The sequence below is a fragment of the Branchiostoma belcheri genome, unplaced genomic scaffold, assembly GCF_001625305.1.
Source record: "Branchiostoma belcheri isolate BF01 breed outbred unplaced genomic scaffold, Haploidv18h27 scaffold85, whole genome shotgun sequence".
Taxonomy (NCBI): Eukaryota; Metazoa; Chordata; class Leptocardii; order Amphioxiformes; family Branchiostomatidae; genus Branchiostoma; species Branchiostoma belcheri.
This window is the reverse complement of record NW_017804520.1, coordinates 643,321-665,019: the sequence shown is the minus strand read 5'-3', so window position 1 is coordinate 665,019 and position 21,699 is coordinate 643,321. Positions and strand designations below refer to the sequence as shown.

At 41.1% G+C, this 21,699-nt stretch overlaps 2 protein-coding genes across 9 annotated transcripts; both read right to left on the bottom strand.

The window, feature by feature from the left end:
• Positions 1-2,199: 2,199 nt before the first annotated feature.
• Positions 2,200-5,197, bottom strand: LOC109487028 (putative ATPase N2B). The gene is made up of 3 exons (XM_019790961.1): positions 4,983-5,197; positions 4,250-4,414; positions 2,200-3,915 (listed from the first exon to the last, which is right to left on the bottom strand). The coding sequence occupies exons 1-3, from the start codon at positions 5,056-5,058 to the stop codon at positions 2,369-2,371; spliced, it is 1,788 nt and encodes a 595-aa protein (XP_019646520.1). The 5' UTR covers positions 5,059-5,197; the 3' UTR covers positions 2,200-2,368.
• Positions 5,198-5,521: 324 nt separating this feature from the next.
• On the bottom strand, positions 5,522-21,693 carry LOC109487025 (fragile X mental retardation syndrome-related protein 1-like). 8 transcript variants are annotated; one of them, XM_019790952.1, is made up of 16 exons: positions 21,396-21,693; positions 18,489-18,541; positions 16,319-16,418; positions 15,679-15,830; positions 15,457-15,522; positions 14,900-15,116; positions 13,976-14,146; positions 13,548-13,626; positions 12,939-13,054; positions 12,469-12,495; positions 12,281-12,367; positions 11,573-11,828; positions 10,959-11,132; positions 10,253-10,474; positions 8,949-9,030; positions 8,064-8,167 (listed from the first exon to the last, which is right to left on the bottom strand). In XM_019790952.1, exons 1-15 carry the CDS (start codon positions 21,444-21,446, stop codon positions 8,951-8,953), a joined length of 1,851 nt encoding a protein of 616 aa, XP_019646511.1. In that variant the 5' UTR covers positions 21,447-21,693; the 3' UTR covers positions 8,064-8,167; positions 8,949-8,950. The 8 variants fall into 8 exon arrangements, with proteins under 8 accessions (XP_019646506.1, XP_019646509.1, XP_019646507.1 ...); XM_019790953.1 differs by having other exon boundaries at positions 10,295-10,474; XM_019790947.1 differs by lacking the exon at positions 8,949-9,030 and having other exon boundaries at positions 5,522-8,167; positions 21,396-21,692.
• Between the last annotated feature and the right edge of the window lie 6 nt (positions 21,694-21,699).

The window sequence follows — 21,699 nt, the reverse complement described above, 5'->3', positions numbered from 1 at the left end:
TACAACTTTTGCAAAACAAAGTACAAACCTGGATCATTGACCACGTCTCCCTTAGACTATTTTCCCGATAAAACCTTTGAGAATTCTGCCTATAGAGCGCCCTGTCTATTATGACCACTTTCAAGTCCATTGACTGGTCAAAATAGACAGGTTCGACTGTACACTTAATCTCAAATGATCAAACATACATGTAGGTATGTTACAGCACTGCCATTCAAAATCCCATTTTATCACTCTGTCCAACAATAAGAACAAGTCTTTTTAGGGGTTATGGTACATAATTTTTATCTCTTCAGGGGAGGGACCAATTGGGTGCATATAAAGAAATGAATATCAGCTAACAGTAGTTTGTTAGACGTATAAATATATGGACTTACAATCCTTTTTAGTTTAGATATACTAAACATAGGATAGAGGAAACTTTTTAGTGTCATTGCGGAGCAATGGACACTTCAAACAATCTACCTGATTTTAGATATGTAGTTTATAGTACATTTTTTTAATGTATATTATTAATCAATGTTTTTTATTAATATTTTGATCTTCACTTTATCTGTGTGAAAGATTTGTATGATATGTTATGATCTCATGATATGTATGCAACTTTTGGATGTAGTTAACCATGTACTTTCCACAAGCACAAAATCTGGAAAAAAAAGGAGAAATATGAAAATGTAAACCATGTTTGACCAGGACCTAATTATATAAAAATAGTCAGATATTGTACTTTCACAATCAGGAAGACTTGCCAGTTTAGCTTGATGTTTCCTGTAAATAATATACACTGTAATCATGTACATTATTAGTGTAGATGATAATTAATAAGCATGCCAACATAACAAATATTTGGAACTTGACAATGCCATGAAGAAATGACTTTTGACAACATGTATTATACATCACAATTGCAGCATAAATGCCTTTAGAATTAGAACCCATCATTTAAAAATCATGTTAACAGTGATATACCCTCAATCGTGAGTGCACTCCTGTAAGTAGAGTTTATTTTTATTGTAAAAATTGAAACTCCTGCATAGCAAGGATGTTCTTCAAATAGGTGATGTAGATCTTTGGCTTTAGGAATACAATTCATGCAGAATTTGTCTTCTCATGTGACCAGTGGGAAAAATTTCCAACTTGTAAAGATTTAACCGTAAAATTAACCGAATGCATGATCATGAGCCTAACTAATTAATAGTGTGTGGCTTGTATCTGTATCATATGTGGAAAACAGCCTGGTTGCCATTCTGGATAGCCATATGGTTACCTTCTATGTCAGTCACCCGTACAAGGTTAGAGGCCTTAATTTTACCAGGATTTTAGCCATGTATCATAAATCTTTAGATTGTTAGCAGTGCTTGCTATCTTCTATGCCCTTGTAGCATGTACGCATCAATATATATGCATCACTGTACAGAAAAACAATGTTAGACTTAGAGGCAAAACTATTGCAGCCAGCTAAATCTTGTAGCCAGGTATCAGCAATCTTTAGATGATGCAGCTATGTCATTGTAATATGTGCATGTCAAGAAAAATATGCATCGTTGTACATTGAAATTGCTGTAGTTAGAGATCTTGAACAATCGTGGATTTAAATTTTTTGGTGGCAATATATGACGTATCAAACTATTGGTAATTATGAGGTGAGAAAACTTGCATGTAATGTGTCTGGTAATCATCATTGTTTATAAAGATATGTAATTGTAACATTGATGTTACAGCACTCAAATATATTTTGCAATAAATGAATGGAACAAAAGCCTCTTGTTTTCTGTTTTTTTTTTTGATTTAATGATTTAATAACATGTTGAAGTCGATATTAGGACTGACAGTAACTTGTGTCACCACTGACTGCAATATTTGTTCTGCCCCCAGTACGAATTCAAAGTTATATTTCCCCCTGTAGCAGGAAGTTACAATCCTATCAATTTTTGTTGTTCACAACTGTCAGCTTTTTTGTGTGTTTCCTAAGCCACCAGAAATGACAATAAAAATGGTCTGGTCTCAGTGAAGGAATTGGTAAGTACATTTTTATTGTTGTAATCACGAGGTAGGTAGTCTTTCAGAGAGATGGCATAACAGTACATGTAACATGTTGCATGTATTTATTTTGAAAGGAACATTGCATCTATTGACAGACAAAAAATGCATACTTTCCATGTCTTGTTTCACATCTTAGGTCCGAAATTTGTACTGTCATACTGAAGGAAAAATAAATGCGATCAATTTCAAACATCTGTATACCTGGTCTAACCGCCCTTTGGAGTAACAGACCAGCTAACACTTTTTGGGTCCTCCCCCCAATTTCCTGGGCCAAACCTATACTACCATAGCATACACAGCAAGAGGTTGTCCTACTGGGGAGTAACTATCGCCTTGGTTCAGTCACTGTATCTACTGCCGCCTCCTTTTTCATCAGTTTTTCCTGTCTCTTCTTCAGGACCCTCTCCCACCACCCAAACCCCCAGAAATGCTCCTCTGTGAATTTTGGGGGGTCCCTTTCGTTCATGGTCCTCCTTTTCTTGTCCATCAGTTCCTTCTTCATGACATCTCTGCTCCAGGTGGTGTAGCTGGCCTCCTCCTCCCAGTCTCCCCAGTCGTTTTTCATCATGGGGGTGAGAGGCACGGCCTTGTCTGCCGCTGGGTTGGCCTCCAGTTCCCGTTGCCTCCTCAGTTGTGACATCTCCTTCCGACGGTTGTTGCTCTGCGTGCGTTCTGAGTCCGTCCCGACGTACGGCACAAACTCCTGAGGGGCGTGCGGACGGGCCTGGTAGCTGCGGCTCTGCATCTCATTCAGCCGCGAGATCGCCCGGCGGAAGGAGAAGATCTCGTCTCGGCCGGACAGGATGGGGATGTGTCGCGCGTCCATCCCCCTCAGCAGCTTCATGTCGAACGCCATCTCCCCGATCATCTCCATCTCCATGGCCTGGGCCTCCCGCCCCTCCCCCTCCGACGGGATCAGCAGAAACAGGTCCTCAGGTCTAGCCTGGGCGGTGCAGAAGATTTTGGTCCTCGTTTCGTACGCGGCGTCGATGAAGCTCAGGAACCTCCGCGCCTCATTCTTCTGGTAGATGGTCATCTGCGGGATGTGGTCGATGAAAATCGTGCTGAAGTTGTTGCAAATCGTGAGGTAGTCGGCCGGTCCTAAGGGAGAGCGACAGAGTTCAGAGAAGGTGAAGCGAGCCACGCCTGATTGAGTTGAAATGGGGACCTTCACCTTTCTCCCGTAGACAGTGACGCTTGATGGCGTCACGTCCTCCGTTCCCACTGCAGCCTTGAATGCCTGGTCAAGCATGTCTTCATTCAGGGGGGATATGGGATAAAAGTAGGCCTGCTGCCCTACAGACTGGAGCAGCCGATAGTCTGTCCCTGAGTCGATGTGTACAATCTCACAGCTCTCGCTAAGCAGTCTACCTAGGTTGGACTGGCGATCCTTCGACTGGTTCTCGAGGCTGAATGACGATGCTCCCAGACTGTGTGGGTCCCGGTTGGAGGTAGCAACAATGACGGCGCCGTCGGCGACCATGTGAGCAAACAGGCCCTCCAAGAGAGCAGAGGTCCCGTAATCACTGAACTGCATTTCATCGAAGCAGATCAGCCAGGCGTCCCCGAGGATTTGACGAGCGATGGTCTGGATGGGGCCGTCCTGGTCCAACTCCAGCCCGTCTGTGCAGAGGCTCCACCTGTTGATCTCTGAGTACAAGTGCAGCATGAAGGACTGGAAGTGGACACGCCTCTTGGCTTCTGTGGGTGCTGAGGCATAGAACAGGTCTAGAAGAGCTGTTTTCCCACAGCCCACCTCTCCATGAAGGTAGAGGCCTGGGGGTGGTCTGAACAGGGGAGGGGATTCACTCGACTCCAGACTGCCTTCTCCTTCTGACTTTGTCTTATCGGCTTGCTTTTCACTTGCTTCATCTGTTATGAAGAGAAAGACAGTATTTTAAATATCATCCATCATAACAGCTTTCATGGAATGATGGAAGGAAAGAAGGAAGGAAAGAAGGAAGGAAAGAAGGAAGGAAAGGAAGGAATGAAGGAAAGAAGGAAGGTAAGAAGGAAAGAAAGAAGAAAAGAAAGAAGGAATGAAGGAAGGTAAGAAAGAAGGAAGGAAAGAAGGAAGGAAGGAAGGAAGGAAGGAAGGAGGCTCATCACTCTTATGGGTACCTACTGCCTGATCTTCAAGGTGAATCAAGGTGAATAATAGACTTAACTGTGGGAGTAAATAAGCCATATTGTAAGCAAAAATGACCTTGTGTTGCTTCAGGTTGGGGTGGTTGGTAGTCCTTCAGTCTGTTGTACAGACCCTGCATCCTGGCCACTACTGCCTGCTGCTGGTCATCAGGCAACAAGTGCTGGTGCTGGAGGGCCTTGGTGTAGGCTTGCAGGGGACCTGATGTGAGCAGGCGACACTGACCTGGAAAAAAAGTTATACGAACTGTAAGTCACAGTGATTCTTGTTGGGATTCTTTTAGTGTGACACAATCATGAGGGAACTGGGATTGCCATAAATTGGCCCACATCTTCCTCAAGCTCGTACATACCCTTGGGGCCCAGAAAGGTAAGCCTGGTCTGGTAGCCTGGATCGTAGACAGCACGGCCTTTTCCGTAAACCTTCCCCGGAGCCCAAGAGCTGGCCTGTGGAGGCCCTGGCTACAGTCTGGCTTATAGGGTATTCTAGGAGCTACCATAACTGTTGCTGACAAAATGCCCTTCGACCGATCGACCATAGAAATGTCACTCTCATGCCACTCCGCTAGTCCGCCTGACCTACATGTAACGTTATAACTGTTAGCCCAGAAAAACTAGGTCACGATCGATCGCCATCAAGATATACATGTACAAAAATTATCCTGCCGGCACCCGCCCTCCAGACAAAACAGCAAGTGCTTCCGATAAACTACGACACATGAAATCTGATAAAAACTTACCGTTACCCTTTGTGTAAGATGTTTGTCCATTAAGTCTTGTTTACGTGAACTTACCGGGAAAATATAGCAGCAGATCGCGACGTCCTCTCACCAAGGTCGGGACGCTCTGCCCTAAAACCCGGCAAAACATGGTTCTCAGAACGTTAATTTACCACAATCGTCAAAGAGGATGACCAGTTTCGTCAGAGGAGTGCCCACAAATGCAGCGTTCACGAGATCTTTCTGCAAACGCTGCCATTACACAACACTGTGACCTCGGCTGGACGTCGTCTGCTATTATATAACAATCACTTCCGGGTCAAAACACCCATGATGCACCGCGCGGATAAAACTTTGGCGCTCCGAAAGTCTTCGTCAAAATAAAAATTAACATTTGAAGATGGCACTTCACAAGAAATATTATCTTCATCGCTCTGAAAGCTCTAGGAATTTAAGTTTCTCAAGATGAGAGCACTAAGGGATCATAGAATAAACGTTCAAATCTCAACTACAACTTCTTATATGTTTATCTCAGGTTTCAAAGTTAGAAAGCAGTCTTGGGCTGTTACTCAAAAGATGACAGGTTACCAAGAAGCCATGACACCACCATGATATTTTACTGAAGATATCTTTTATTCACTTAAACACTTTTCAAGATACAGAACTTCTCACTCTTTGGCAAGGCAAACAATCCGCTGAGACTTAACTTAGGTACAGTAACTCTTACATCATCATATCAAATGTTGAACAATCCGAGAGGAGAGGAGGTGTAGAGACAAAGTACAGGGTTCCCGGTTCTGAACGCTTGTCCAGCCAGCTTGTTGGGAAATTGCTCAGCACTGTAGTGCAAGTGGTAGCAGCATTTTTTATAAGGGCTCGGCCAATAAAACTTCTAAATGTAAATGACAGTTTTAACAAGCCAGGTGGAATTGTCTACATTTCGACAAAGTGTCCTACTATGGCACTTGCACTGACAAGACTGAGCGCACATTGTTCTTGTTTTCTGTTTTGTATTTAAGTGGCATTTTTTCAATCCATGACTATAGTACATGTCGAGCCAGGATGAAGAAGGCTATTGCCATAATTACTTGTCCATGACACAATCGTACAAGGGAACAGCCATACAGTCAACACACTCACACACACACACATACACACAATCGTCTATCTTCAACATAACACCTTTTCGTAACAACTCCAATATGCAGGATACTCTCTACTCAAAACAGTAGCCACCATCGACAAAAAAGTACTGTCAATGGGGAAGACATAAGACAAATTACACCATGCCCATGATTATTAACGTAATAAAGATTGCATGCAACATAAGTGTCCTTCAACACCTGTACATAGGAAGACTGTGCAATGGTACTGTATCTCTGTTAGTGTTTTGCTTTCAGACAAGTCTCCCATGCAAAGATTATGTTATTGCAACAGAACACCTTCTAAATATCTGTGTGCAGGAACTGGAACTACACTGATCTCTTGGTTCCTTGACTAAAAAACTGAGATAATACTGCAAACGTTACCTTAAGAAACTGGTATGCTAATATAGATCTGCCAATACATACATATCCATCATATAGCCAGGTGATATGCACTGTGACTGTTCTACTTCAGAGGTTCTGGATTACTTGTTTTTCTTCTTGAGTGTTAGGTTGATGAACCAAGTTATTTGTTACAATCAGTGTGGCCCTGTTTTACACCAAAACATATTCCAAACCATGCATGAAGATGGTAAAATAACATTACAAGCCTGAAAAGAAGCTCCTTTTGCTAGTTTCTACAGAGATAGAACCTTTCATATAAAATTTTGGATCAAAGATATCATATGTTTCTACAGGTCAAACTCATATGGCTGCAATATTTCAAGGGGACACAGACATAAGCATGGATACCATCACTACTAAGCTTCCAGCAGCAATTCATACAACTGGGTATCCATATATACCAACTAAAGAAGAAAACCTATGTTCCCTTATAAATCCCATGGCTTCAATACAACAAGAAGAGTACTAGTATCTTAAAGATATCGTAAACTAAACAAAAGCGTACAATGACCAATAAGGAAAACAATACCTTATAATGAGGTTACAGTGTTCTCTCTTTGAAAGTCTCCACCAGAAACATTTCAAGAATACTTTTTACAACTACAATGTACATATCTTGATGGAAGTTCCACGAAATGTTTTTTTTCCTTCTTTTGTATTTTTTTGTTGCTATTTTTGTTATGTTGAGAACAATGGTCAAGTCCAAGGTAGAGGTATTGGTATGAGGTTTAGGGTTCTGTTGTGATTTGAGCAACAAGTGATCACTGTAACCATTGGCAAAGAACTCAAGTAGCGAGTTCTACTTTATACTGTACTCTTGTTTCACACTTCACAGTCGCACGGTACAGAAAAAAGTGTCATGGCCAATGTCTCACACAAGTTTGACAGCTCTGTGGTTGTTTGTTCCAGATACACAGTGTTCCACATCACCTTGGAAGCCAGGGCCTACACAGGCCACCCAACAGCTATCCTCAGAGGTTCCAGGGAAAGACTTCCTTGGCCCTAGAGCTGGCCTGTGTAGGCCCTGGAAACAGTCTGACTACCAGGCTGGTTCCACATCAGTTTGACCTGATTGCCAACATTAGTATTACACAAAGGGGACTGAAAAAACTTCTTCAGTAACATATGGACAGTCCTCGCTGCTAGTACTCTTTCTCTTAATTTGGCTGCTTGTCTACCCTTTAAAGAGAAAAGTTTAAGTTTTCTTGAGTTCCACTGCTACTACCCAAGTACCAAGTGTAATAATGCATATTCTGAACAGTATATAGTGGTAATTTCAATAATTCGAAGACACTTGAATAAAGCTCTGCATAGAATTTTTCACAGTTTTTTCTTAGGCAGTCCCGTTGACTAACTGCTGACTGTGTTCCTGGATGCCTGGGCCCCCGTCCCCGTTTATTGCACTTTTCTCGCTACCTCCCCTCTGTCTATCCCCCCTGGGGCCGCGTTTGGATCGAGACGGGCGTTGCTGCTTGGGTGCGTCAGGCTTCTCCTCGTTTTCGCTGATCATTTTCGAGGTGTCCGTGGACTTTGCGGTTTCGTGCCCTGAGGTTTCCTCGGCCCTGTCACCCTTGGCGGCCTCAGGGGATTCCTTCTTGAAGTTTTCGTTGAAGATGACTGTGTTCTGGCGTTCGCGGCGCCGGCGGTTCCGTCTCCTGCGGTTCTTCCCAGCGCTATCTTTGTTACCGTCCCTGCTAGTGTTGGCCTCTTCTGCAGGCAAAGACACAAACACATTAAAACATGCATAAACAGATGCATCAGGTTGGTTTTACAATACACATGGTTTTCTCTGCCAGTGTTTTGGCTATCAACTTCATCAGGGCACTATGAGTAGAATATTAAACTTTCATTTGGGAGACACAAAGTCACCATGATAAGAAACACCCTTAGGAAGGTACCCAAAAGGTTGGAACAGAAAATCACATGGCTGGGTTGTAAGAAAACTATGATGTACATTAAAACATGAAAAAGAAACAATTATATCATCTGTAAAGTTCTATCTCAATTAATGATTGTTGTTGGAGTTCTTGTTGGACAAAACAGTACCTACATAACTAAATAAAGGGTTCTCTACAACTTCAAGCAAAGGTCCCAAAATAAGTATGTTACAGGAAATCTCCAGATGGGGTTGACATCTATAGTTTGTGATGCTTACATGTATATACTTAAAAACAAAATAATTTAAACTGAATTGAGAACAAACTTCAACTAAGGAAACCATTTTCAAACAAAGCTAGCTATAGTCTAAACAGAAAGAGAGGTGGTGGTCAGAAAGAAAATGTATTCACCAAAAGAAAAGAATGTTCAAACTTGCAAAAGTAAGACTGAAGTATGTAGCACAACACAGTCTTTGCCAGCCTGATGTCTTCGTGGCAAGAACTGCCTCAACTCTCTACAAGCCTTAAGAGTGACAGACCAAAAGCCAGAAAAAGAAGTCCCTTGTGGGTAAGAAACGGAAAACTTGAGCTGGGATCATCAAAGAGTGCCTCACAATTATTGAGCTGTTGTATCCTTCCGTGGCACGATCCTGTCAGAGTTGTTGTGGGCTGGGGTCTTCTTTTTCCGCCCTGGAACTGGCGCAGAGAAATAGCAATCGTTTTCTCTCATTTGACATTGGCCAATACCATTTCAATAATTTGTCAGAACGTTTGTTTATAAGCACAGGCCCCAGGAATAATAGTCTTGTTTCAGTCCATCCTTGTCTCAACAGAAAATGCTTCAAGTTCCTCTCAGAATCTGACTGATTCTGAAAGGACTCATGACGGATTCTGTCCTGTTGGGACAAAGACAGCATGTCTAATATTGTTCCCAGGGCCTGTATCTAACATAACCAACACCTCTTCTTAATTCCACCACCAACTCAAAAAAGCCCAACCACAACCTCAAAATGCATATTTCAGCTGCATAGATTCACCTTCAAGCTTGCTGTATTGTGTTGTGCTACACTACAATGGATAACTGCGACACTGTTTTCCACAGATAAAGTGTTACCAGTATGTATATATGTGAAGTCTCAATAAACAAAGCTTCCTAAATATTGCAGGGATAAATGAAACAATGGAAGCCACAGGGAAAGGTAAGCAGTAAAGCAGCCGGCTGAAAGGAGAGATAACTGGTACAAAATTGAGCAATACATTCTGCTATCATGAAAAACAACTTACAGCATTTCTGTAATTTCGTTCTCTGTAATTTAAATAAAATGCATTGTCAACATTTTGTGATATCTATGTTAACATGGATCTGAATCATACATGCATTATAATATTGGTTTTTATCACATAGAATGCCAATGATGTAAATACAACATTTTCAGTCCTTTCTTAATTTTGGTTCTACATAAATGCGACAATGCCAGCACACATGCATGAAACTGACGAAAGCAAAGCACAAAGTACATAATGGAAGGAAAAAACGGAAAGAAAAAAGTCAACCTGTCACAAGACAAGGGCACTAGCAATACCATGCGAATGTGAGCTTTTGAATTTTTAAAAACTTGTGAAGATCAATAGCATTTATCGTGCTTTGTGGGGATCTCAAAACTTGAGTATTCATTTTGTATTGTCATTCTTGAGAAAGACGAATAAAGTTGAAACCAGTTGAATTCCGACTCATCGCTGTCATTATTCCAATGCTACGAATGACATTTTGCATTTCTACGTTTTGCCAGCGGGCTATGGGACCTGTCTAATGAGCGAGCAATTTCACGTGAAGTAGTTTGCATGGAGTGCCCTTGACTTTATGAAAAACAAGATGAACACATAGGCAGTGCAGACCCACTGATGGCGTTCCCCTTACCCTGCTGAATGTATGAATACAATGTCACGTTTGTTCCCCTACCCCGCTCGTTGTTCGTTTCCCCCTCCGTGTCGAGCACCGAGTCCTCTTCGTCGTTACGCCTCCGCCGGTCGTTTTGCCTGCGGTCCCTGTTGCGCCGCTGGGGACGCCCGTTCACGTCGCCATTTTCGTTCTCATCTTGGTTGAGGACGTCGAAAGGATTGTGGTTGTCACCCTGGCGAACTGAAACAAAATGTTACAGCAAATGTTTACAGTGCATTCAATAGTGTAAATTAATTCATATTCCTGGGGACTTGATTTTGCAGTTACTGTAGAAGGGGAAAGGGGTTTTCACTGTGTTTTAAGTATGTAGTTGAAACAGTTCCATCGATCGGTGTAATATAGCCAGCTGCCGCCGCGCCGCATGCCCGCGAAGATGGTGTGTTACACCGAAAGGCGGTTATACCGGCTATACAGATACAAATACAAAGTACTGTATTGGAAATGCCTATTCACAGTGTCATAAATTTGTGGTGGAAACACACAGTTTCCAACATTCTGAAGCAATTTGAAAAGCTCTCCTTGGGCTGAGGCAGTCAATGCTAATCCCACAAGTTTTGTCACCATGCAAACAATTCCTAAAGGAACATCACAACTTCACGAACAGTAAACATTGCCAACCAGGCCACACATGCCTTATTAACTGCATTACAGAAAATGGGCGTACCCTCGCGGTCAAAGTTAGGCTCGGTGTTCATGCGAGGCCGGCGGCCGCCCCTCCCACGGTTGCCAGAGTACCGGCTGCCGCGTACACCACTCGCTTCTGACATGCTGTCCTCTGTTACCGCAGACGACCAATCACTGAGCTCGTCTTGCTGACGGCGATCATTCTCAGGGCCAGCTAGAGAAATTTACAAGAGACACAAACGTTACAGACCTATCATCCCAGGGTTGAGGTTTAAAAAAAAGTGTTTGGGAAGCCAGTAATAGAAATAGATAGATGAGGGCCTCAGAAAAATATTCAACCTCTTCAACAATGTTCAAATGCAAAGATCTAAAAAAAATAAGCAAAAGCTCAAGACAGTACATCACCAGAGCAAGCATTACATGAAGGTGATATTGCCATACCAAGAGGCCCTGGGCCACCAATCTTGTGCCCTTGGGAAAGGCACTTTACACAACTTTCCTCACTTAACTCAAGTGAAAATGAGTATTGTATGTCCTGTATTTGTTTCTATGTGTGGGACACAACACCAGCAACAGCTGCCTGTGTCTCACGTATGTTGCACTGTTGCAATTTCAATAAAACAAACAAACAAAGAACAAAACATTCAGTCTTACCGTTGCGTCCACCCTGGTACCGCCTGCCCCCCCGGCCTCTGCCTCCCTGGCCCCGCCCCCTGCTGCCACCGCGGCCCCGCCCTCTGCCGTACGCCTGACCCCTGCCCCTGCTAGTGCCCTCCGTGGTGTCGGACGTGTAGTCCGTGCTGTAGCGACGCTCGCGCGGCGGGGGGAAGTACGAGCCGCCAGACCCGCCCCCGGCATTCCGCAGCTCTTCTGCTATCTGTAGGTTCTCAATGCGAAGCTGCTCAACTTCCTGAAAAATCAGTAACACAGATAACGTTATTGCACAATAATTGTATAGGATACAACATGGCTACATAGGGAAGAGACTGTATACATGCACAGTCTTTGGTGGAGTTTCTAACACTTAGGCAGTTTTTATTAACTGTTCTATATGATATGATCATTGTTTAATGTAGGTGGCACTATCATTCTTCTCTTGGTTCAGCATTAATTCAAGAGAAAGTCATCCCGATGAAAAACTGGGAATAAAAACCAAGCTAATCATGGGAGGAGGGGTTACGAATATGTAAATAAAACAATGTTTCAGGCACAATATTCAGATTAAATACAATTTTATGTTGACACCAAACACAACATGAAGAAAGCACTTGCTATTTTCTTCTTGCACACACAGGTGTCAACATAATTTATCTTGGCAAAGGTAAGAAGTACAGACCAAGTGTCTCTTGGTTAGATACGTACCTTTAGATGTGCGAGGTGATAGTCCAACAACATGCGGGCGTTGCTGTTCTGCTCTATGGTTCCGATGAAGATCATTGGCACGTGTTCCTATGAAACAACGCAGACATAAGAGTAGCCCTTAATCAAAGGCGGACTGCAAAAGACGTGAGAATGTGAAAAGTACCAAAGTCTGGTGGTTTGTTACTTACTGGGACAGAATCCTTTGCCGATGGATCCTGTACACAACACAGGGTGTCAAGTGGGTTTTTAGGGCTTCACATCACAAACTTTCATTTACAGGTATCAATTATATATACAGGGGTAGAGTAGAACTAGAAGTCCACTTTGGTTTAACTTGAAGCGATTTTAGCATGGTATTATTATATTACAGTGAAAAGGCACAGCATAAACATAAAATCAAGACTAGAAAGGCAAAGCAAATGCATAATGTCTACCTTCGCATATTGTCTGCTCTGTTAATTCTTACTTAAACACATTCACAATCATATATGGTGACAGGAGTCTAAATCTATAAAATTGCAACATTATGGAACCCAACACCAGTTACCATGGTGAGAGACAGTCTGGTTCAGGTCATTGACCAGGTCAGAGGTCAGTGTTTGGAATGGAAGAAGAAGAAACAGAGCAAAAACAAGATGTGCAGTAGAAATCTACATACCTCCTCCCTCTCTACTGTGTGTTCTTTCTCGTTGTCCCCCTCAATTTTCACCCTGACTACCCCAGACTTGTCCACAATCTCTTGGATAACACGGCCGTTCTTTCCTATTACTCTTCCTAAGGAAAAAAGATTACATCATGAAGACCAGAAAAGAACATGAAACAGCCTTCAAATATCAGAGTTATCAAACAAAAATTGAGGTGTACAAAAACTTGCATTTTCCAAAAACTATCGTAGAGTGGAACTCTCTGCCAACAAGCAGAGTTAGGGCCAGAACATCATCACTAGAAAGCTTTAAACAACTCCTGCAATTAAATGTGCAAAGATTGGGTGTAACAAGAATACACGATGTTAACCGATACCGACACAGAAGTGTAGTACACAACTATCAGGGCTTGAAATAGCAAGACTGCACAGCAGAGCTTTATACTGTGTGAGGTTGAGTATCCAGACACATCAAGCATAGGGGATGTGACGGAGTCGTAAACCTCAAAGTCAGTCTGGCACACACATTCCCCCAGCCTGGAAGGAGAAGCCAGGCTGGCCCTTGGTGTACCATACTTAAAGGCATCCAGTGCAGTTCTTAGCAGTTCAAAAATAACAACTTGCCTATGAGATTTCTTGGGACTTGGACAACGTCTTGTTTATACTCCAGCATACTCCTGGCTTGCTGAACTGCCTCCTTTGTCTGGAACAGGTAAAGGTAGAATCACATCACCACAAACAAAGTTACAGAGCAGGAACATTTAGCAAACAAATACAACAGTAGATCTGATATCTTTTGTGACCACTTGTCTAAGTCTGGGGGAGCGCTCTGTGGTTTCTTTTTGCATCAACAAAGAAAAAGCGAACATCTTACAGTATACAAATAATTAGTTAGACTTTCACAATATTTCTTTTCAGGCAAAAATAAGCATTAATACACTCACACAAATGCACACACACACATACATGCAAACAGACACGCACAGTCGCACACATAAATACTAACACACATACATGTACACGTACACACACACACACACACACACACTCACCTCTCCATAAATCTTAAAGGTGCATGTTTGTTCTTCCAGTTCGATGGCGGTGACCCCCTGCAGTCTGCGGGCCTGCATGATGTTGGCCCCGTGTGACCCGATAGCCAGCCCCATCAAGTCCTCTCGCACAGAAAACTCCTCCAGACACTGCCGCTGCATGGCTTTAGTGGTCTGGGAAAGATAAAAACTCTATGTTGTATTTTCAGATTCAATGTTATGCATGTAATGCATCTGTTTGGTCCATACACGTCTGTTATACTGGCTCTGAATAAGGTAGAAAAAGGACCTATAGTATATATAGTATGTGTACTGAAACTTTGGCAACCATTTTTTTCTGTCTATACATGGTCCCAATCCTCAGCTTATACTTGCCAGGGTGCTGTGTTACAAAGAACAGTATCATCTGACTGTGAACAACAGAGTTTTTCCACTGGAATTCAAACTTAAACAGATTTGCTTCACTTCAATTGAAGAAGATTTGATTATATGTTGCAGTAACTTGCCATGAAAGAGAAGGATTTATTCTATCACTGCATTGTGAGAATGCTGAGTTGTAACAATCTTGTGTGACGTGTAACTGCTAAAGAAATGGGATAAAATGGTACAGTTTCCAGCAGGACTCGAAATACTGGCTGCATAGCACCCTAGTGCACCCAAATTTGCACTAATATTTTTGTAGGTTTACGTAACATGCAAAGATGTTAAATGGTATACATGTAGTAGTATCTAGGAGCTTTAAATTGTGTCCTAGAAATAATAAAATTATTGTTGTAGTATTTTTCTTTAGAAATGAAACAAAATTAGTTTGCTGACATTCTAGTTAGCTGATATTCTAGTTATTCTATTTTATATGGTGGAGGTTGGGTGCAACAGAACACCTATTCCGAAAAATGAATTTCGAGCCCTGGTTTCCAGACTCCTCACCTCGAGCTGTTGTTGTGCCTCCTTTTTCCTTGCCTCCAGCATGAGCTTTGTTCGTAGACTACGGAAGTGCATGTCACTCAAAATCTGCGCTCTCTTCACCGCCGCCTCATCGTGCGAGATAACTACGATTGCGTTCAGGTCCGTGTTGTAGACCACGGACGCTGCTTTCAACTTCAAGGCCCTCTTGAACTCATTGTGATTACTTTCTACTCGACAACTGTGGAAAACAGGACATAACAGAAGATTAGAAGCTGCATTATTTCAATTTCCACTTGAGAGATTTCAGTGAAAATATTGTAACTGCCAACATTTAAGGAAAGCAGACAAAAACCAATCAATCATGTTTGAAAGAATTAAAAGATACAGTAAATCTCGAAATGTTCATAGTTATCATTTCAGTAACCTCTCTACAGCAAATTCATGACATTGAGAATATGGATTTCCAATGTATAATTACTTTACTACAAAATTTTTTAAACCACAAACTGAATACACAGTGAAATCCTCCAGTCCCCTTCTATGACAAGATTGAATCACTGGCTCAAATTGTTACTCACCATTCCCTGAGGTCTTCAGGCACATCTATCGTACACTTGTGGAAGGAGTTCTTGGTCAATGGAGGGCTAAAAGGAAAGGAAAGCAGTGCATTTAGAAACCACTACTAGTATACTACCAGAACTATACATATCAACATTCTGCAACTATGTATCTGTTTATCAGTTGCAGGTATATATTCAGATTTTACCCATCGATTGATAATGCCGCATAAAACAACTTACTTTTTGTTTGCCGGGCGGATTTTTCCTGTGTCTATAATGTCCTTAAACGTTGCCTCCAGGTCGAGGTATTCCACCACACAGAAGGCTCCCTTGCACCTTTTTACCCTGCAGGGCCACCAGCCACACGGCTCATCATTCGTCTCTGCCAACGCCTGGGGAAACACAAATCAGAGTCACTTATATCAGAATTTATTGCACAAATAGTAATACTGGCTTAGGAAAGACACTGCGAACATGGGCACCTAAATCAACTCAAAAAGGCAGATATTTCCCATACAATTTACCGGTACATCAAAAACTGGTAGTGACCGGAATAAAAAAAAAAGTCAAGCAAATTTTGAAGTATACCCTTCCATGCCATCTTTGGTATGTAGCTCAGTGCCCATCTGTTTCTATAGCCCTTGGACCACACAAGTACATACAGTTGTGCAAGCACTACAGGAGGGGGCTAGTCCACTGGTAGTGGTGTGTGTCTAACAGTAACACCAATACTCTTTCCATAAGCACTGAGTGCTAAGCAGCAAAAGCACTACATGTGAATCTTTTTTAAAAGTGGGCTTTATCCATGGTTCCCCCACCATTGAAAACTTGAAGTGAAAAACGTTAAATGCAGAGCAAAGGATCATCACTTTGCACATACATGTACCTCCACTTCATCGCCCTCCTGTGGTTCGTAATCGTCTACGGGGGTCGGAGGAAGTCGCACGTCCTGGAACGGGACTTTGCGTTCTGGCTGCCAGCTGAAAATGAAGGAGAAAAGACAGAAGACAATGGATTATTATTACTTGTGAGAGCTGTTGCTTCCATTTTGAGCCTTGATAGTCAATTATTCCATCTACACCAACCTCTAGTAATAATGGAATTGCAGTTTATAAGATATTATAATGGAATAGCAGATAGGCCTGTCCTTTTTAAATCCACTCATAACACCACATGGCATACAAGTTTGTTTATTTCAATGTTAATTGGACTAATAGGCAGTCTTGAATCTGAGCCATGTGTTTGCCATGATATTCTCTTACAAGAATGTTGTTTTCCTCCGTAAACAAATGTATGCAGCCAAACATTCAGGCTTGGTTTGAACGTAGAAATTTCTTAGTTATTAGTGTCTTCATCCTTGCATTTGGAGTTGTTGTGAAATATCTTGAGCGTATTTACAATAAAATAGAATGGTTTCTACAACAACAACAACAAGTCAACAACAGTATATCATGTGATGTCAATCATGTCATTATGAGAATGTGTTTACCCTCTATAAACAGAGTTTGTGACCTCAGATTTATAGCAATAAATTACAGTGATTTAATGTAAAATATTTTCAATCTGAGTCTGCTATAAACAACAAAGGAATGTTGTTCATCCTACACATTTGTGATTTGTCTGGACCTGGGAAGGTTGGGATATGAGATTGTCTGCTAAACAGACCCCTCGAGGAAGACTGGAATTCATACAGGCTCCAGCGCCAAGGATGTACATTCTATATTTGAACCAAAGGGTCACCCTTCGTCGGTTTAGTGATATTCATGGCTGCATAGCTTATAGAAAAAGACTGGGTTTGAATAGTTGGGGGATCTGGTCTGAATACCTGTCCTGTATTTGGAGGCAGAGGAATTCAATAATTGAAATACATCTACCATCAGCTGTCAATTGTCTAGGGGATAAATACATGCTCATATGCCTACTACGCATGTTGTAAAGATATTTGTTGACCCTTTCTGAATGCTCTTTGATAACTGACAGTCATTCTGGAATTATTTACTACCCGCAAAGAGATTTATAGGAAATATTTAAACAGTAGTTGCCAACATCTTTTCATGTAAATACTTTTAAGTGCATACCTGAAATCAGTGGTACCAAAAGTAGGTGAATTGAGTCTGAACAATCACAAACTAGTTGCCCTTAATTTAAATGCAAAACAGCTACAAATGTGATACCGACTTCCAAATTATGGTAAATTTTTGGAAACTGTTGACAAAATAAAAACTTGTTTTCTTAGGTACTACTTTTCATATTTTCAACAAAGTACTAAAGAATACATCTGTCTTTTTCCATATGCATGCACAATTTGACAGCGGATTTAGACAGCAGAATTCAAAGAACTTGTTGCCACAGCATTTCTTCAGACGTGTCTGTACACGTGTATGTTCTCCTCCAGTGAATTAGTGTGATCATAACTAACCAGATTTATAGTTGTAATCACGTCAGAATATGCTAGAAATTGGAAACAGCCAGTGAATGCACTCCTGTGGCTAAATCGAGCCAGAGGGCTTACGTTCACATCAACCCATTCTGGCCCCAATCATTGGAAGTGGCAAAGACATTATCTTAGCTTCTTTTGTGGCAATACCAATACTGGGTAATGAAAGACAAGTCATTGACCTTCTCTCTTTAGCCATTCAGGAAGGCATGATACACACTATAGCGAGATGTTCACCATAATTAGCCCTATTGTATTGTCAGACAACACATGAATAGTGTTGTTTTTTGCAACATGCATATTCAATTTATGATAACCCATCTTTCAAAGGATGTTTGTGGCAGTGCTAATAAAAATCCTACAAAAATATACAATAAAATAAATTTAAGTGGAAGTTTAAGTGGAATGATTTTTAATGCACATATATGACTATAAACCAAAATGGGTCTCATTGTCTTATGTGGTAAAGGGAACTTTTTACTTTTTTTAGTGCAAATTCAAATCATTTCTGCTTGACTATTTATGAAAACTGCAAGTTGATAAACTGCATGATCAAGAGGTTGTGATGACACCTTTATCAACATCATGTTGCCTTAAATCAAGTGATACTTACTCATTCTCAAAAGCTACTGTCACCTCTTCCTCATGGATATCTCTTATATAGGCCTGGAAAATAACATGAACAAGTTATTGGTTTGTATTTGTAAATAAGCACACCAAAGCTTTATTGGCTAAGTGACATGGTTTGCATGTACATGTACATGCGTTAGCATTGAGCAGTGAAACTGAAAGAAACAATAATATGACAAGGTTGGTCAGCAGGTTCTATCACTGGTACAGGGCTTGAAATACTGGTTGCATAATTATGCACCTTTAACTTGGCTTAGTGACCCAAATTTGGAGCTGTGCACTTAATTTTTTTCTGTGGGTGCTCCAGTGCACTGTGCACCCAAATATTTCTGTAGGTTTACATACTAGTATATGTAACTTGTGAGTGTCTGAAAAATAATAAAATCATTGTAATACTACTTTTCTTTAGAAATGAAACATAATAAGTTTACTACTTATATTCTCTTTTATGGAGCACCCAAAAAATTTTTGTTCACCTAATTTTTTTAGGTTGGGTGCAACAGTGCACCTATTCACCAAAATGAATTTCGAGCCCTGTGTAGTACCGGTACTACACTTTCATATTGAAAATTGATGTTAAAATTGAGGACATGGTTATTGCAGTTACTTTCTTTGAAGAAGGGCCTTGAATGTAATCAAGGACAGCTGTATCAAATATTAATTTCCATACAAACTACTGCAAAAGATAAGTGATGATAATGATTGATGTGACATCATTACCACATCATGTGGTGGACAATTTTGGTGCACAAAAGTGGATATGCATCCATGTACAGTATTTTAGAGCTTTCGGTACCTAACTGCACTACAAATTAGTACAATATAGATTCTGTTTGTTTTTGTTTGGTGCCATAGGAATGACCATGGGTGTTCCTTATGCAGACATTGGCAATGTTGTAATAGACTTCAACCAGCACCTGGTCACATATCGCCACCAACAGCTGGTATAGCAATGATTCCATACTGTCAGCTGGCTGCATCTCTCTAATACTTCAAACCTGTACTGGTCTAGCACTGTCTTCAGCCTACACACTAGTAGTACTGACTCATCGACTACACTGCATGAATCTACTTTGGCATTTGCTCTGGGGCAATCAGTCACTTCCAATCATTGAACTTCGATAAAAGCATTGCTCAACAAACACACACAGACATATGACGTCATTTGGGTCCCATGTCACAAAACTAAAGCAGTCCTGAACAACGTCACAAGACGATTTTGCATCACAACTCCATCTGTTTCCACTGCTATTGATTAAGTCCTTGTGAAAAAAGTGTAGACCCTTGCCGAGACGTAATTTGCTTCCATATGCAATATTCAGGAATGTTCAGCCTTTCATGTGAAGGCTGGACAAACAGTCCAGGACCTCCTAATGATGATTATGACAAGACGAACAGCTGAACCATTTTATGAAACAATTGATTTGTGGGTTGCATAAGCTGTAAATATAGTATGGTAGAGACAAGTATGCCTACTAGCTACTATGTCATTTTCATCAAGATTCTACATTTTTGACAATTGAAGCATTCAGTTTCCATTTTCATTTTACAGTTTATAATTATATTTTACCAGGAAACACCCTAGCATACAGTCAGGTTTCAAACTCAATTCAATGCAGGTCTGGCATGAATTTTTAAATCTGCAAATCATAATATAAAATTAAAAATGCTGTCTTATAAAGTTTATATTGACAGTACCCATACATAACAATTGGTCATTTATAACAAAAACCACTATTGTCCTCATATGACCTGTCCTCAGACTGTTTTTGCCATGGCAATGAACTTGATACCAAATTCAAGTTCACATGTGCTCCACTTCATCAATTTAACAGAAAAAAACAACAACCGTCAACTCTACATGTTTATCTTTTCTTTCATGGCAATGTAACGTTAATCACAAGATAGTGAAAATTTCACATCTTGGTACAATCTACAATGTGACAAATATATATAATATCAAATATGATTGTGGACTACATTTTGGGACAGTGCACAGCATGCGCTATAAACAGTAAATTTGGTTTGTCCAAATACTGGGCCACAATATATTTCTTTGACTATACATGTATTCTAAAAAGACCTTGAACTTATGCATTGTCCTCAACACAAAAATTCAAAATGTTACATTTGTGGTTATGTTCAAAATAACAAGCAAAGTTTCAACTAAGAGGAAAAGTTATTCTGTGTCATTCCACTTTATGTAATTAGTCTGAGAAAAATTTGTTACACAACATGTTATACAACAGGCAACACATGAAATTAAAACAGCAAAGCAAATGCCGCTCATCATAATGATATCTTAAATGATTTTTCCATCCCCTGCCAAATTATGTCTGAAAAGGGCATGGCTACGTGTAGGTACGACACACCCAACCGATGACTCTTGCTGGTAACAAATACTAGCCTTTAAAACGTTGAACACATCTCGTGGCTTAGTCTTACACTCTACTAGGGTTTCCATGCAAGTATTTTTAGACAGGGTTATATTTGGTCACACACAAGTACCTGTCACTCTCCTAGTACATGCTGGTGATGATGTTCCCAGTTATGCAAGGATGCGCTTGCAAAATTTTAAACTCTAGCCACAAAATTTTCTTCATGTTGAAACGCAGAAAGGATTACGGAGAATGTCACTGATTTTAATCAAATCTATTATGAGGAAAAATTGAATCTGGATCAGGAACGATTGTCATGCCGTGCTATCCTAAGCGATCACGAACGTCTGACGGCCTGCGCTCGACTACCCATCCCCCTAAAAACATCACCATAGCTACTCAAACCAGTCCATGACCCGGTCAGATTTTTGCACAAACGGTGTCTAGAAGTAAAGTAGAGCGTTATCACACGAAATTATTCCGTGGAAATGGTAAGAAATGAGGAGTTTTACCGTATAAAATGCGCCGTTCTGACCGCACACCTCCACAGCAAGATCCTCCATCTTGGACTCGCGGGGAATCCTGGGTTGGGTGCGGAGATGTCGTGTGATTCCCGAGGGGATTTTCGAGCGGGGGAGAAAATCTGAAGCAAAACGGCTCCTCAAACTGGTCCAATTCGGCTCAAATCACGGACTGGGAATGGTTCGATTCCTGTAGTATCGTCCCTGGTTTGGAAAATTCGTGAAGACTGCTCCAATCCCAAAATCTCGACTTGTTTCGGACGAAAATATTGAAAGTCTCGTGAAATCTCGCGGC